General features: G+C 43.9%; 1 protein-coding gene across 3 annotated transcripts in view; it reads left to right on the forward strand.

Annotated features, from left to right (window-relative positions):
* Window positions 1-16,054, forward strand: part of FAT3 (FAT atypical cadherin 3) — a 670,845-nt gene that overhangs the window by 641,072 nt on the left and 13,719 nt on the right. For all 3 annotated transcript variants that reach the window (XM_074984005.1, XM_074984012.1, XM_074984020.1), the window contains exons 23-25: window positions 1,105-1,258; window positions 2,414-3,069; window positions 5,206-5,319. In XM_074984005.1, the coding sequence (XP_074840106.1) occupies window positions 1,105-1,258; window positions 2,414-3,069; window positions 5,206-5,319 (924 nt within the window). The remainder of the gene's footprint in view (window positions 1-1,104; window positions 1,259-2,413; window positions 3,070-5,205; window positions 5,320-16,054) is intronic.

Here is a 16,054-nt window from a genome sequence, read left to right on the forward strand (position 1 = left end):
GTCCTTTTGGAAGGTCTCCATCTTCACAGGTGGCACACGTCGCTGCAGCCGCCATTATGCTAATGAGGCACTGCATATTCACGGAAGCATCTCATTAGCATCTTTTGAACTTGCTCGTTAGCATGCCCCTTCCAAAAGGAAGGGGCTCGTGTAGACCCATCCGTAGTGTTTTTCCACCACACTTAAGCATTATGTGGGTCAGGTGCTGTTTGAAAAGCAAACAAAGTCTCTTGTATGACAAGTTATATAGCTATGTTAAGCACCCTTTGGTCTATTATTAATTTAGTGGGATGCAGTTTTCCAGTCTAGTGATGAGATTAGTAAACTTTGTTGTTCCATCCTTGTAAATGGCTGAATTAAAAATATTTTCTAAAAGCCTGGACACATTCGGCATCAAAGCCCTCAGAGAAATGTGAGCGTTTCTTTTTGCATGCAGTCTCTTTCCAAAGAGTAAGAAATGCTGCAATGATGTAGGTAGAATTCCCCTGTCTGATCTGACTTGTTTTTTCCTCTTTTGATAAGTGCTGTTGATACTGTGCCATTTCCACCTTGATGAATGGACCTTGTCAGCTCTGCCCCCACCCCTTACTGGGACCCCACTCTTTAAGTACCCCTCTGAAACCAACCCCCCACTCATGCATCTGATGAAGCGGGTTTTTGCCCTCGAAAGCTTAAGCTCCAAAATATCTGTTAGTCTATAAGGTGCCACAAGACTTCTTGTTGTTTTTAAAAAGGCTCATGCAGAGGCCAGTTTGTGATATCTGAAAGTTAAGGATAGGTTACTGACTGTCACTGATTTCTTTGGTGGGATTGAACCAAGGCTCTAGATATAAGAGCATGTGGCTGCACTCCTTGGGCAAAAAGATCGGCTCCATTAGGCACAGTCAGTTGCAGATGTATAAGCTTCTTATAAAGTCTGGACACCAGCCAAAGGCCAGATAACTGTTAATGTGGGTCACTCATGCATGCCAGAATTCCTATGCAGTACTCCTTCCTGAGTGACTCTCTTCCAATTTACCCAACCACCACTTATATTATCAGATTGTACCCTGTTTTTGCAGTTGTATTTATAGGTTCCTGTTGCTTTTGTTTTTACTTTCTCAGGTTATCAGTGTAGTTGCGTCTCTCAATTCACAGGAAGAAATTGTGAATCAGAGATTACAGCCTGCTTTCCAAATCCATGTCGGAATGGAGGGTCGTGTGACCCAATAGGCAACACCTTCATCTGCAATTGCAGAAATGGACTGACAGGAGTCACGTAAGTGAGCTACCAGTGGGAAATTGTCATTTTTCAATCATTTTGCATAGGACATCCTGTACTCAAAACCCTCTGGTTACTTAACAAAGTATAGCCAAATCACATGGTTTACCAAGAGGCCAAATTAACATAATCCTAGAAATCCATGAGGCCAGATTTTCAAAAGTGAATATTTGAGGTTAGTTCCCTAAGTTGTTTGGAGCTGAGATATCAGTGGAATTTGAGTGCCTAAATCCCATACACTCCTACGAAAATCCCATTAATGCAGCGGAAGCTATTGGGTGCTCATCAGTTTTGAAAATTAGGAAGATTACGTAGACAGCTAAGTCTTGACCTAGAAGCCTAACTCAATACATTCATTTTTTGAACAGAAAAATCTCCCAGCCTGCGCCTCAGTTTTCTGCCCATACTATCTGTCCGTTCTCATATTATAATTCTTTCAGCTTCACTGATTACCAATTCCCATCTGTTTTTAAGATTCTGGTTCCAAATTCTCCAGCTTTCTCTAACATTTGCTAATTCTGTCTTCAGTCCTAAATGACTTTTTATCCTCCCCATTACTGACTCCTTTCACATATTAGTACAATTTTGGCATCTCCTCTCCCCATATTTATTCTCTGCTATTTGCATTCTCTTTTTCTTTCCAAGCCATCTAACATACTTTGGAACTTAGTAGTCAGCGATGACCTTTTCAGAGGTTATTTGTACTATTCTGTGGAATTGTACAGCAAGGATATGAATCGGTATTGAGTCTCCTGTGATGGGCCTAAATGCTTACATAAAAGTTAACTTTTTTATTAGTCTGTGAGCCTGAGTCATCACTGCATTGGTTGAATTTTGTACCGGTTTCACTCCACTGAAATCAGTTGATTGCACCACCATAAAACTTTGGAGTTACGCAAAGTTCAATCAGTCTTTTCCTGAAGAGTAGGACTAGATTGATCAATTTTTTTTCCAGTATGTCATTGACTTAAAAGCAGCAGAACTTGTTTCCGTCTTCAGAAGATTTTAAATGTTGTAACATGGCTGGATAATAATATGATCATTTGCCAATCACTGGCAGAGTACAAAACACAATTGCTGCTTGGACTGCCTAAATAAATAATTGTTGAGGTTTCTCCTCTGAAATGTATATCTATGTCTTGCTCTCTTAAGGTGTGAAGATGATGTCAATGAATGTGAAAGAGAGGAATGTGAAAATGGTGGCTCTTGTGTCAACATATTTGGCTCATTTCTCTGTAACTGCACTCCTGGATATGTGGGGCAGTATTGTGGCCTCAGGCCTGTGGTGGTACCCAACATACAAGCTGGACATTCCTATGTCGGCAAAGAAGAGCTCATCGGAATAGCAGTTGTCCTTTTTGTCATCTTTGTGTTGATCATCCTATTTATAGTTTTCCGCAAAAAAGTGTTCAGGAAAAATTATTCACGCAACAATATCACCCTGGTTCAGGACCCGGCTACTGCCGCTCTGCTCAACAAGAGCAATGGGATCCAGTTCAAGAACATGAGGAACAGTGGGGACAGTCGCAATATCTACCAGGAGGTAGGACCACCTCAGGTCCCTGTGAGGCCCATGGCCTACACCCCTTGCTTCCAGAGTGAGTCGCGGAATAATTTAGACAAGATAGCAGATGGACTTGGAGTTGAGCATCAGGAAATGACAACGTTTCATCCAGAGTCTCCTAGGATACTAACAGCAAGGCGAGGGGTGGTAGTATGCAGTGTGGCTCCCAACCTGCCAGCAGTGTCTCCCTGCCGATCTGACTGTGACTCCATCAGAAAGAGCACCTGGGACGCCGGTCCTGAAAGTGAGTAGTGCCGTGTGATGCAGGGTGTTACGTTCATTTTCTGCTGCATATTCTAACAGCTCTTGTCAGACTACAGCAGTTACATGAGCTCACAGGGACAGAATGAACCGGGGTAGGCTGTCTGGTTAACACAATGTACGTTTGATGGGAAACATTTAATGAACATTGTTGAAAGCACTGCAGACGTCATAATTGGTACATTTCACAGAGACGGTGATTCAGGTTAGTTCTGAAAGGATGTACTAAGGATGAGAATAGGTATAAAAGTGCACTATTTAGATACATCAAAATATGAGTAACCACCTACTTTTTAAATAAGTTCAGAAAGTTTATTGAGGAAGACTGGTCTGAGAATTCCTGTTGCATAATGCAGTGTGTTTCTACTGGAAAGGAAAATTCTAGGCTACGTTTCCCAACTGTGAGCTCTTTTAGCTTGGGCAATCAATCACATAAGAGGTATTTAGAACTAGACTAGACAAACCACTTAAAATTAATGCCTGGAAATTAATTAATAAGTATTCCTTATCTCTGATATTTATAGTGCTAATTGAAGGAATGCAGGCTGCTCTTATAACCACATTTTCAATCTATTTCTCGTTTTCTTTAAATGTTAAAACCATGTACAATCTGTTATCTTCATATTTAAACCATTTGTGCTCACATTGCTTCTCTTACCTTTTCCCTGATAGCAAAGCACATCTGTTTCTGCACAATCTCTCCAGACTTAGGGATATAATACAGGTATTACATCTAGAAATAGCAGTTTCCAAGGTTCATATGTTAGGCTATATGTCCTTCTGCTTTTATCTCAAGGCAGTTCTTGACAGGTGCTTTGTATGAGGGCCTGGCCTCAAAGTTTTGTTTCTTATCATTTTTTCTTCTGAATAATCTAATCTTTTTTATTGTGTTGCCTCTTGAAACCCCCATGTTGTGTAGATTAAACTAAATCTCCCAAAGGAAAGAGACTATACTACAACCTCTCTCTTGAGATAGGAAGGTCCATTAGCTTGGTATTTATTAATTGAGAGCAAAGGGGCATATTCAGAACTACTTACACCTGTGTTGTAACCCTTTTAAGTTCAATAGGGTGGTGTATATGAGATCAGAATTTTGCCCAAATACATGTCTAGCATTGCACAAGAATAACCTTTGTTTACTCAGGATGTAATTCTCAAACTTTCTGGTAGTATTTTAATTTCCACTTGCCACTAATATTCTGGACAACAGCTTGTACAGATACAGATATTTTCTTACCTACAAACATGGTTTCATTTATCAAAAGAATACAGAGCTAAATATCGTTATTACAGAATGTAATTATGACACTTCTTATAATGGCTCAGATGATAGTTGTTTGAGTGTGTGTGTGTATATATATATATATATACGCATATACACTCAAACAGCTATCATCTGGGCCATTATAAGAAGTGTCATAATTACATTCTGTAATATATATATATTTGTCTGTGCTTGTGGTGTGTTTGTACTTTTACATGGAGGAAAGAGGATATAGCTAATCAGTTAAATTAAGTACGTTTTTGAACAGTTCAACAGTTAGGAAAAAATATCAAGTGCTTGAAGATCCTTGGAGCAAAGGCTCTGTAAGTGGAAACTGTCATCACTGATATTACTGTCCAAGGGCAGCGCAATTAGACCCTTATTCAAAGGCCATTAAAGTCAATGGAAGGACTCCTATTAACTTTAGTGGCTTTGGAGCAAGCCCTGCATGTGATTCTGCCCCATGACAGGGAATAGTAAATATCAGTGATCTGTTGTATAAGATGTGTATAGGACTGTTCTAAATCATGATTTTAACTGTATCTGATCCCACACAGCATTCAAATGGGAAATTTTAAAACAGCTGCTACTTTGTTGATTGTGCTGTCATTAGACCTTTCAAAATTTGTTTAGTATTGGTCAGTTGTTTCAAAAGCCTGATTTATATGTCTTGATTGGCTCTCCTCTTGACCAATAGGTTAGGTCATTTCCTACAGTTTAAGTAAATAAATGTATTCCAACAAAAGCAAGACGGAACTATTTGTTTCCAACATTGAACTCAGTCTGCAGTGGTATAACTAGACATGTACATATCTACACAGTACCATTTTGCTTTGTTTTTTGCTGTCAATGAAGGTAAAGAAGTTGATGACGCTGAAGAGATGACCTGTTTTGCAGGAAGCAATAAAGGCAGCAACTCTGAAGTTCAGTCACTCAGCTCCTTCCAGTCAGACTCAGGTGATGATAATGGTAAGAACTGATTCAAGCATTATTGTACAGGAAATGAATGAGCAGTGGAGGTCCCCACCACTTTCAGTTACTTCCACCTCTTGTCAGCTCATCCACAGCCAATACAGAAAGCTGGCATCTGGTGGAAGACCTGTGGAAGTCTGAGTACAGTCTTCTTTTTTTTTCTTTTAAATTGAAGGAAGGATAATTAAAATCTTGGTGCCCTGAGTTGTTCTTTGGGGGACCTAGCTTCACAAAGGAGCCAGAGGTCCAGAATACAAGGAGGTTAATGGAGCTGGGTATAGAATTTCTACCACTCAAAAGCAGCAGCATCTTTCAGACTTGGAGCAATCTTTTTCATGTCTCATGAGTCAGTTTAAAGGGAAATCCTATAAGGTTTGCAAAGTCTCATTTAGGATTCCTGACAAAAAAAACACTGTACTACCTTTAGTGGACAGTCCTGTGACTGTTACGCTAATAATGACACTTATTGGATGAATGATCAAAGCCATTATATCCAAACTCAGAGAAGTTAGTTGCCTGATCTCATGTCGTCAGATATTGAGTTGGTGGTTGACATAAGGTTATGCAAGGGATAAATATAGGGGATCTAAAATTAAGCAGGTGATCAAATCTCTGTTTGTAAGGACTGGGTATGTTAAGCAGTGGTCTCAAAAAAGACTGGAGACTTCTGCCATGAAAGTAGATGCCTTATTCAAATACATTCAGATGGATATCACAACAAAATTGTTCTTACAATCTTTAACAATAATGAATGAATCATCTGAAGATTTAGTTCCCCAGTCTTTTTATATAACTTTTTAAACGCTCTTAAATATTAGAAAAAGCACCTCAAGTGAAATGCCCTCACAGCTCCTTTTAGTTAAGGTGTGGCCATTTACTGACAAGCAGAACAGCACTTAGTTTTGTTGTGCTCGTAAGTGTTTTTCCTAGGGGAAAGAATTTTCTCATTAGTCACACAGATTCTTCTTTGAGAGATGGTCCCTACTCTGTTCCACTGTGGGTTAGATGCACACACCATGCACCCTGAGCCATAGAATTTGAAAGCGGTGCCCACTGGTCTATGAATGCACATTTGCTCAGCTTGTGTTTCCATCCCACGGGATAGAGGATGGGGTGAAGTGATCCGCTCACCAGCCTCCTCTCACCCACCACCCCCATGCACAAGTAGGAAACTTGAGTGTCCATGGTTTCAGTTTCTTTCTACAAAATAAGAATCATCTAGTTTGTAAATAGTGTAACCATTCTCATAGTCATAATAGTTTTTAAAATGTGTAAAACTACTAACCCACCCCATTTGGGTACTGGACTGTGCCCAGGCCTCCAGGCTTCAAACACTGTTTCCTGCTCACCACAGTTCTTAGTCAGCAGCAACCACCAGCATGCCTATGTTGCCTTGGGGAAGCTCACATTGGACCAAATGCAATATCTGCTGATTGTTCCCAGCCCTACCTAAGAAGGACGGGAAATTCATTTCTTCACATACCTCCTGGAGACCATGAGGCCTTGGGTGGACCCAGGCCCAGGACCATCCCCTCAATGCACTGACCTGATACAGCAAGCTTGCATTTCCTTCTGCAAAGTCTGTCTCTGATATGGGAGAATCTCCCTTCACAGACCCTACAATGAGGTCTTGTTGGAAAGCTAATAAGCACTCAGAAGCATGAGACTAAAGCTACATCTACTATACAAGATAAATTCCAATTTAAGGCAGTTAAATCGATATTGAAGCACCACTTTTCTTACTGTAAATATGATTAGTTCAAATTAGGGATCATTAATATCAGTATAATATTGTTGGAACTGGCTGGGTGTACCGTAAAGTTCGAATTTAAAATTTTGAATAAAGGCCAGTGTGGAAGTGCCATGTCTTAAAATCAAATTTATTAGCCTCCAGAAGTGTCCCATATGTATCCCAGAAAGCTACGTGGTAACCTGCCAGGTATAGCTGCTTCCTCTTCCACTGCTCTTCAGGTGCACAGGAAGGAAGTCACAGGAAGCCCGTGAATTTGAATTAATCAGCACTCAGGCCTGGAAATATAAAGGATGTCCATAATGAAAAAATTCTTTTACCCATCACATTGCACTGCAATGGCAGCCATCACACTGCATCAGTAGCCGTCTCCTTCAGTCATGAGCACTCAGGGTAGTGGTCTGCCTCGTAGCTGCAAGAGAGCTCCAGCTTGGAGCCATCGGAAGATTATGCATCTTCTTGCAGTTTTGGGAGAGGAATCAGTGATGAGCAGACTTTGGATGTCTAAGAGAAATGTGAACATCTATGAAAAGATCTCAGAGATGTTGATTGCCAGAGGTTACTCCCAGGGCTCTATACAATGCTGGGTGAAGGTGAAAAAACTCCTGCAGGACTATCACAGAGTCCAGGAAGCCAACCAATGGTCCAGGTCATCTACACAGACCTGCCGCTATTATGAACATCTGCAACTGTTTCTTGGGGGGTCCCTGCCATGTTGCCCATGCTTCATTACAACAGTTGTGGAGGCCCTGGTTGGGAGTCTGATTTGAGCCAATAGGAGCTGGAGGGGCAGGAGGAAGAGGCCAATGGAGAGGAGGATGGGAGAATCCAGCAGGGGACCAATGAAGCTCTTCCTGACAGCTTGGAGCTCTTTGTCCTCGAGCTGGAACTGGTTCCCCCTGCTGAACCCCTGGGACCAAGCTGTTCTGGTGAGTATTTTTTTCTGAATGCTAGAAGTGTGTTGTGGGTGAGTATAGGTATGGGTATAGGTTTTCTGTGGATCTGTGCTCCTCAGAACAGTGTGTAAATATTTCTGGGGATGGAGTGCTTATCCTCTTTGGAGATCTCCTCAGAGACCTCATCCAGGCACTCTTGTATTTTTTTGCATCAGGTGTTTGGGCAAGCCTGACTTTTTGCAGCTTCCATGGTAGCGCACCTTGCCATGTCAGGCAACCAGATAACAATCTGGTGTCATGGTGTTACACAGCATTTTTGCAAATTTTCCAGACTTGTAGTCGTACAGGATGAGCTGCTCTTCTTTGTCAATATCTATTAATTTTAGAATGGTGATGTCTTCTTTGGTAACCTAATGAAGCACGGAAATTTGGATTGGATTTATTTTGCAACGCTTCCTGCACTTTCCATTTCCCCGGAGTGCATAGCCGCACTATGTGGCTGGTACACGCTCCATCTCCCCCTCTCGACAAGGCTGGCAGGCTTTCTGAGCCTTCTCCCCTTCCATTTCCCTAATGCCCGCTCCCCCCCACCCCGCATTTTTTTCAGTTTACAGGGATCCCTCTGCACCCAGCCATTTGTGTGGCTAGAATTGAACCCTTCTCCACCCTTCCCCATCACTGCATGGCTGCCAGGCTCTGCAGACGCTGCTACCGCAAACCTGCATGGCTGTTTTTCACTGAGGAGGGCTTCTCTGGTGATTGCCAAGAAACTTTTTTACTTCAACCCATCAGATAGCTGGAAACCCCCTCCCCAGCTTTTTTTTTTTTCAATTTACAGGGATCCCTCTGCACCCAGCCATCCATGCAGCTGGATTTGAACGCTTCCCCACACTTGGCACTTGCTGTGCAGCTGCCGGTCTCTGTGGGCCTTGGGCCTTGCAGAGGATTGCTCCAGGAAAGGATGAAAAAAGGTTTTTTCCCTGTTTCAGGATACCAGATGGCTTACCCTTCTATGCGGCCCACCCCTCACCCCTGAAAGTGGACAATAGCTGACCATGTCCACAATGAAATGTTCTGGATAAATGTTGGTAAATGATGGCTTGTGCAATACACGCTTTGAATCTCATCCTTAATAAGCCTTAAGCAGCCTTGCAAAAAAAAAATCTTCTGTGGTAGTGGAGACAGAGACCCATTCATTCATTTGTAAGAGCTTAGTGTGAATTGTATCTCAGTTTTGACCATCACTTTCCAGCTGTCATGGCCAGCGTGGGAGACAGGGTGAGGAAGTGCAAAAGGTCCAAGCAACATCTGAACCTGCAGCACATGGAGCTGTCTGAAGCAGAAACCAGTGACATGAAAAAGGAGACAGCACAGTGGCAGCAGAGTACAGCACAGTGGTGGCAGAATGTGCTTAACTTCCAGATAGAACAAGCAGCAAACTGGAGGGAGGATGCATCAAAACTCATACCGGCAGTGAGGAACCAAACGGAGGTCCTGCGCTGCATGCTGAAGCTGCAGAGGCGCTCCAAATGCAGTAGCTGGGAGTCCCCTGAAGACAGAATGCCCGCGCCCCATTATTGTGGTCCCCAAACACGGGAAGGGATGGCAAGTACAGCTTGCCACTATGTCCGAAGGGCCACTGCAAAAGGCTATTCCACCACCCTTGACTAGACTTCTTTTCCCTGCCACTTAAACCTGTCCTCGCCCCAAAAATAAACTTATTCTTTTGAGCTTGGTGTGATTTTCATGACATGCACCAGTAGTGGGGTGCACAAATCATTGCAGGGACCTGGGTGGGCATGGAGACGGCCAATACCACAGCTGCCCTTTTTTTAGGAAAATAACCCTCCCTCCACATCCATTGTTCTGCCTGCAACTTAATCCCCTCTCACCAAGTAAAAGCACTAATGTAAAACCCGGTCTGATGTATTGCTTCACATTTGGTAGGGAGCACAAATCAGTTTGGTGATTGGGGGTGGGTTGTTATTACAACATACGAATACATTGCTATTATGCTTGTAGCAGATCATTCATGAAGCTATTTTTAAAGACTCCCTGATTGTGGCTGCCTCCACGTGGTTATCGGTGAATGGCAATGTAGGTGGCTGCGAGTAAGCCCTGCCCATGACCTCAGCCTCAGTATTCCAGGCATTCAGGAAATTCTACCACCTGGATTCACAAATGTTATGCAGAACAATGCATGCTATAATCATGGTGGGGACATTAGTTTCATAAAGGTCCAAACAGGTCAATAGCTATCTGAACCTTGCTTTTAAATGGCCAAAGGTGCATTCAACCGCCATTCCGCACTTGCTGAATCTTTGATTGAAGTTTTCCTTGCTGTGGTCCAGGGCTACCATATCGGGCTTCATAAGGCAAAGGTGCAGAGGGTATGAAGCGTTGCCCAATATTACAATAGGCATTTCCACGTCACCAATCTTGATTTTCCCATATGGGGAAAAAGTCCCATCCATGAGCTTTCTGTATAGCCCAGAATTTCTGAATATGTGTGCATCATGAACCTTCCCCAACCATCCCACATTGATGGTGGTGTAAAGACCTTTGTGAATCTACCAGTGCCTGCAAAACCATGGAGAAGTACCCCTTTTTGTTATATACTCAGAGGCCAGGTGGGCCGGGGCCATCATGGGGATTGCAAGTCATCTATTGCTCCACTGCATTTAAGAAGCCCCTGGCCAGCAAAGCCATCCACTATGACCTGTACATCTCCCAGGGTCACAGTCTTCCTGAGGAGACACCAACAGATTGCATTGGCTATCTGCATGACCATGGCCCCCACTGTAGATCTGCCAAGCCCAAATTGATTTGCTGCTGACCAGTAACTGTTGGGTGTTGCAAATTAGTGATTGCCACACATTTCTGAACTGTTAAAGCCAGCCTCAGTCTTGCAGTGCTGTGCTTCAGTGTGGGGGGTCAGCACATGACAAAGTTCCATAAAAGTGGACTTGCACATGCGAAAGTTCTGCAGCCACTGCTCGTCATCCCAGGACTCCAAAAGGATGTGGTTCCACCAGTGTGTGCTGATCTTGTGAGTCCAAAACCACCATTCCACTGTCAGCAGTACATTCAGGGCATCCAGGAGCTGTGAGTTCTTGAACCACAGTAGAAGGATTTCCTCTTCAAAAACTTGATCATCATCTTACTCAACAACCGTCGTACTTTTTAATCGAAAGAAAAATTGCACGACAGTCCAAGAAGTTGTCATAACGGTGTGTCCAATAATTGAAGCATTTGAGGATCTATGATTGCACTAGCACAGTGATGGAAAAAGTGACATGATCTCCCATTCATTTTTGCACGGTTACTGGGTGCCCTGAATTCTGGGACAATGCTTTGCATTCTGGGATAGTGACATCAAACACCCACAATCAACCGGGGCTAAGGTACCCACAATGCGTTGCTCAGACAGTTGAACTTGGATAATTCAATGGGAACAGGGTAACTCGACATGGAGAAGCAGAGGGTCAAATTTACAGAAGGTTTGTGGACCCTTAAATTTGAATTCATAAGAATGAGGTTAAAAAAATCAAATGTATTAAAAGTTGAATTTATCTCGTAGAGTAAACGTAGCCTAAGAGTGTGTACACACAGCAGCCTTATTCAGAAATAAGCTATTCCAGAATAGCTATTCCGAAATATCTTATTTTGAAATAACACTGCTACACACAAAAATGCATTTTGAAATAGCACTTAGATAATCAAAATATGTCATTACCATACCCCTTTCGAAAAGAAGGGGCTAGTGTAGATGTAGCCCTAAACACATAGAGCCTATTTTGAAATAGAGCCATTGGATGCCCTCTGGCTTATTTTGAAATAGGCTCTATTTGCTGTCTTAACAGCACCTATTTCAAAATAGCTATTTTGAAATAAGCACTATTCCTCATAGAATGAGGATTACCAATTTCAAAATAAGTCAACTGCTATTTCATCTCTTTCAAAATAGTGTTTGCATTGTGTACATGCTAGAATAGTTATTTTGAAATAACAGATGTTATTTCTAAATAACTTCACTTTGTAGCTCTATCCTAAGTCTTTCTCTAAGTCCACCTAAAAACTGCTATAAGCAAGCCCACCAGGTCAGCTCCTGAGGATTTAGTGTGCCCTATACCCCAGAGCCTCTAGAACAGAGGTTCCCAAACTTTTTGGCATCATGCCCCGCTTTTGATGCTTGAGAAACCCTCATGCCACCCACCTCTTCTTTATCATCATCCATCCCCTTTTTGACAAAAAATTCAATTCATAGTTTAAAATAAACACAAAAATTGATAAAAAATTTTATTTAAAAAAAAATAAACACAAATGGGTTTTCTTGGCCCAAAAATTTAATGCAAATGTAATTTAATATCAGAAACAGCAGAAACAAAATTAACTTAATGTGAAGAATGATGATCCCCAGCCAGCCACCCAAGTTGCAGGACCCCAGCCCGAGCCCTGCCAGTCATGGGCCCAAGCCCCTCAAGCCAGCCACCGGAGACCTGCCAGCTGCAGGCCTGAGCCGCTGGAGACCCAGCCAGCTGACCTAGCCACGGGCCCGCTGCTGGAGTCCCAGGCAGCCGCCTGAGCCACAGGCCCAACGCCTGAGCCCCACAAGACATGGGTCCACGGGCCCAATCCCTGCCAGTTGCAGGCCTACCACCTGACACGCAGGCCCAAGCCACGCCAGCCGCAGGCCCACTGCCCAAACTATACCAGTCGTAGGCCCCCTCGCCCGTGCCACAGGCCTGCCACCTGAGCCCCACCAGCTGTGGGCCCCCCCACTCAAGCCATGGACCCACCTCCTGAGCCCCACGAGTCTCTGGCCTGAGCCACCGGAATCTTGCAAGCCACAGGCCAGCTTCCCGAGCCGTGGGCCAGCCACCTGCCCAAGCCACAGTCCACCCCCTGCTGGGGCTAGCTGCCTGAGCCACACGAGCCACCCAAGCCAGAGCGTCCCCCCGTGAGCCACCTGAGCCAGTGACCCTGGGCCAAGTGCAAGCTGCCAGAGTCTCCCTCCACCCCCGCTGAGTGAGCCACCTGGTCCATGGTCCAGCTGCCAGAGCCTATCCCCAAGCCAGGCACCACCAACCCACCCAGCCAGACATCCCAAGCCCCCCATCATCCTCTCCTTTCCTCCGTCCCTTTCCCCCACCCACACTCATTCACTCAGGTTTGTAGGAGGGCACTCCATGTGGGTCTTCACAGCCACCTCCTTTTTATAGTGGCCGCAGGGTCACCCACATAAAACAGCAGGGGCTGCTCACAGCGCCCCTGTGTGCTGAAGGAAGAATGACTTAATTGGTGGTTAACCAACTGAGTCTGTGGTTGAGAGCAGGCTCTTTCTTGGGGTGGGAGGGATGAAGGGGGGGAGGCTGAGTTGCCTTGCCCCCCCCTAGAATTTCTTCATGCCCCCCCGGGGGTGTGCCCCACATTTTGGGAACCCGTGCTCTAGAAAGTCCATAAACATTGGGCTCCACTGGTATCAGACTCTGTTCTCTTCGTACTGTCAACCTCAGCTCCTCCCAAACTCTGCGATCCTTTGGCATCACAACCAACCTCAGATGCCACCTCCTCACCGGCTCCAAATACCCTGACAAGCAGGACCCTTCTCCCACTGGGGAGATGTGAATCTGTTGCTGCCCCAGAGGACATTTCCTGGGTCTAGGTCCCCTCCTCCATCAGGCACATCAGTCTCCAGGGAAACAATATCACCTCTGACAGAACTGACTAGTGGAAAGAGCTTATCACCCATCCCTTACACAGAATATGTCTCCTCTTCAGCCTCCTACACATAGCACTCCAACCACCAATCATCTTCCACTGTTCCCCAAGCTTCTGATCCAGTGGAACAGTGATCAGTCATACCCATCTGCGTACACTCCACTTGAGGGCTTGGTATTTGAATAGGCATCATCCTTAGAAAGTTCATGCTATACAGTCATAACATCCTCTCTAACAGAAGAAAGCACTCTACTAGAAAATGTTGTCTTCTTAGGCAAAAAAAGAGGTGTTCTTCCAGAGACTACAGGCATTCCTCTCATCTTGGACTGTCTCCTATGTTTGAAGACATCAGGTTTGTCCATCAGCTCCTCATGTGTCCATTTGGCAGCAGTCAGTACATGCCATCCACCTCTTAGAGCTGCTCGGTCTTCGCACAGTCACTGACCAGTAGATTCTGGAAAGACCTAATTAGGATCTTACCATGTCCTCAAAGCCTACCTCCCAGTGGAACCTGAGTTGTGTTTTCTCAGTACTCAGAAGCCTGTCCTTTGAGCTGTTACCTATTTGCTCCATATACCTCCTTTCCTGGGCAGTCGCTTGTTTTGTAGATATCACCTCATTGAGAAGGGTTAACAGACAGCAAAATTATGGCAGATCCTCCGTATGGTATATTCCATAGTTATAGGCTTCTTTATGTCTACACTCCAAATTCACTCCTAAAATGGTTTGGAATTTTACCTTAACCAATCCATTCTCTCATTTGTGTTCTTCCCAAAACCTCAAATTTGCATGGAGAAACAAAGACTCCACTCCCTAGATGTTCAGTGGGCCTTTTCTTTTTACCTGCAGAGAACAAAACCAATCTGGAAGTCCTCAGGAAGGTTCATCACTATAGCAGAAAAAGACACAGGTCATGCATGCTATCTTCACCAGTGAGTCACCAAACGGATATCTTGCTGCATTTGATTCTGTCAGCCTTTGAACCTCTCTCCTCTCCCTGCATATGGGATAAGAGCTCATTCTACCAGAGCACAAACAACAACTAGGCCATCTCTTTGAGTGGTATGCCCACATCCCCAGACTTCTGTAAAGCACCTTTGTTAGAGATTTATTTCTATGTTTCCCATACATTATGAAATTCTCCTCTTCAATCCGAACCCCAGTATGGAATGCATGTGCAGTGTATAATGTCTGAATCATGGAATGAAGGGGAGAATTTTTATTTCCTTTCACAGACAGGATAGCAATTTGACTCTCTTTTTAATTTGAAGGTTCCAAAAAAAGAAAAAAACCTGACTGTCGCTGAACAGTACCTATCAAGCAAGTGATTGTTTTCCTTTTCCTTTGTAGCTGAATAAATGGAACACATTCAGATGTTCTTGTCCAATTGATCATTTGTTTCTTTCCTCTCAAAATAAGTAAAAGAAGAAGAAAAAAGGAAGCACCTTGTCATTTAAAACAGAAAGAGCAACGATTGAGTTTCCTTGAAGTTAAGAAGGCCAAGCTTCCATACAGGCCTACTCTAGATGTAATAGAAAGGATGTGAATGCACTGGAGAGACTCCAGTGGAAGGCAATAAAAGTGGTTAGGGAGCTGGAGCTCATGCCCTATGAGGAGAGGCTGAGGGATTTGGACTCCTTTAGTCTATAGAAGAGAAGACATAGGGAGATTTGATAGCAGCCTTCAGCTACCTGAATGGGGGTTCCAAAGAGGAGTGAGAGAAGCTGTTCTAAAGGTGATGGATTACAGAATAAGGAGCAATGGAGTTAAGTTGCAGCATGGGAGATCTACGTTGGATATTAAATATAGGGAGAAAACTTGTTCTTCTTGGCCTCTGAGGAGAGAACAAGAGGCAATGGACTTAAGCTGCAGCAAGGGAAGTTTAGGTTGGACATTAGGAAAAAGTTCCTAACTGTCAGGGTGGTCAAGTACTGGAATAAGTTGCCAAGGGAGGTTGTGGAATCTCCCTCGCTGGAGATATTTAAGAACAGATTAGATAGATGTCTATCAGGGATGGTGTAGATCGTGGTCGGTCCTGCCGTCGGGGCAGGGGACTGGACTCGATGGCCTCTCGAGGCCCCTTCTGGTGCTAGTGTTCTATGATTCTATGATTAGAAAAGCTTTATCACCAGGAGGGTGCTGAAGTAGAGTAATGGGTTACTTAGGGAGGTGGGAGACTCTCCATCCCTGGAGGTTTTAAGTTCTGGATTCACAAAGCCCTGGCAAGAAAGATTTAGTCAGGGTTGATTCTGCTTTTAGCGGGGGGTGAGACTTGATGACCTCCTGAGACCTCTTCCAACTCTATGATTCTAACACTAAAATTTCACAACATCCTGCATTATTTGATGCACTTCTGTTGCATCTG

This window comes from Carettochelys insculpta, chromosome 1, assembly GCF_033958435.1.
Source record: "Carettochelys insculpta isolate YL-2023 chromosome 1, ASM3395843v1, whole genome shotgun sequence".
Lineage (NCBI taxonomy): Eukaryota > Metazoa > Chordata > Testudines > Carettochelyidae > Carettochelys > Carettochelys insculpta.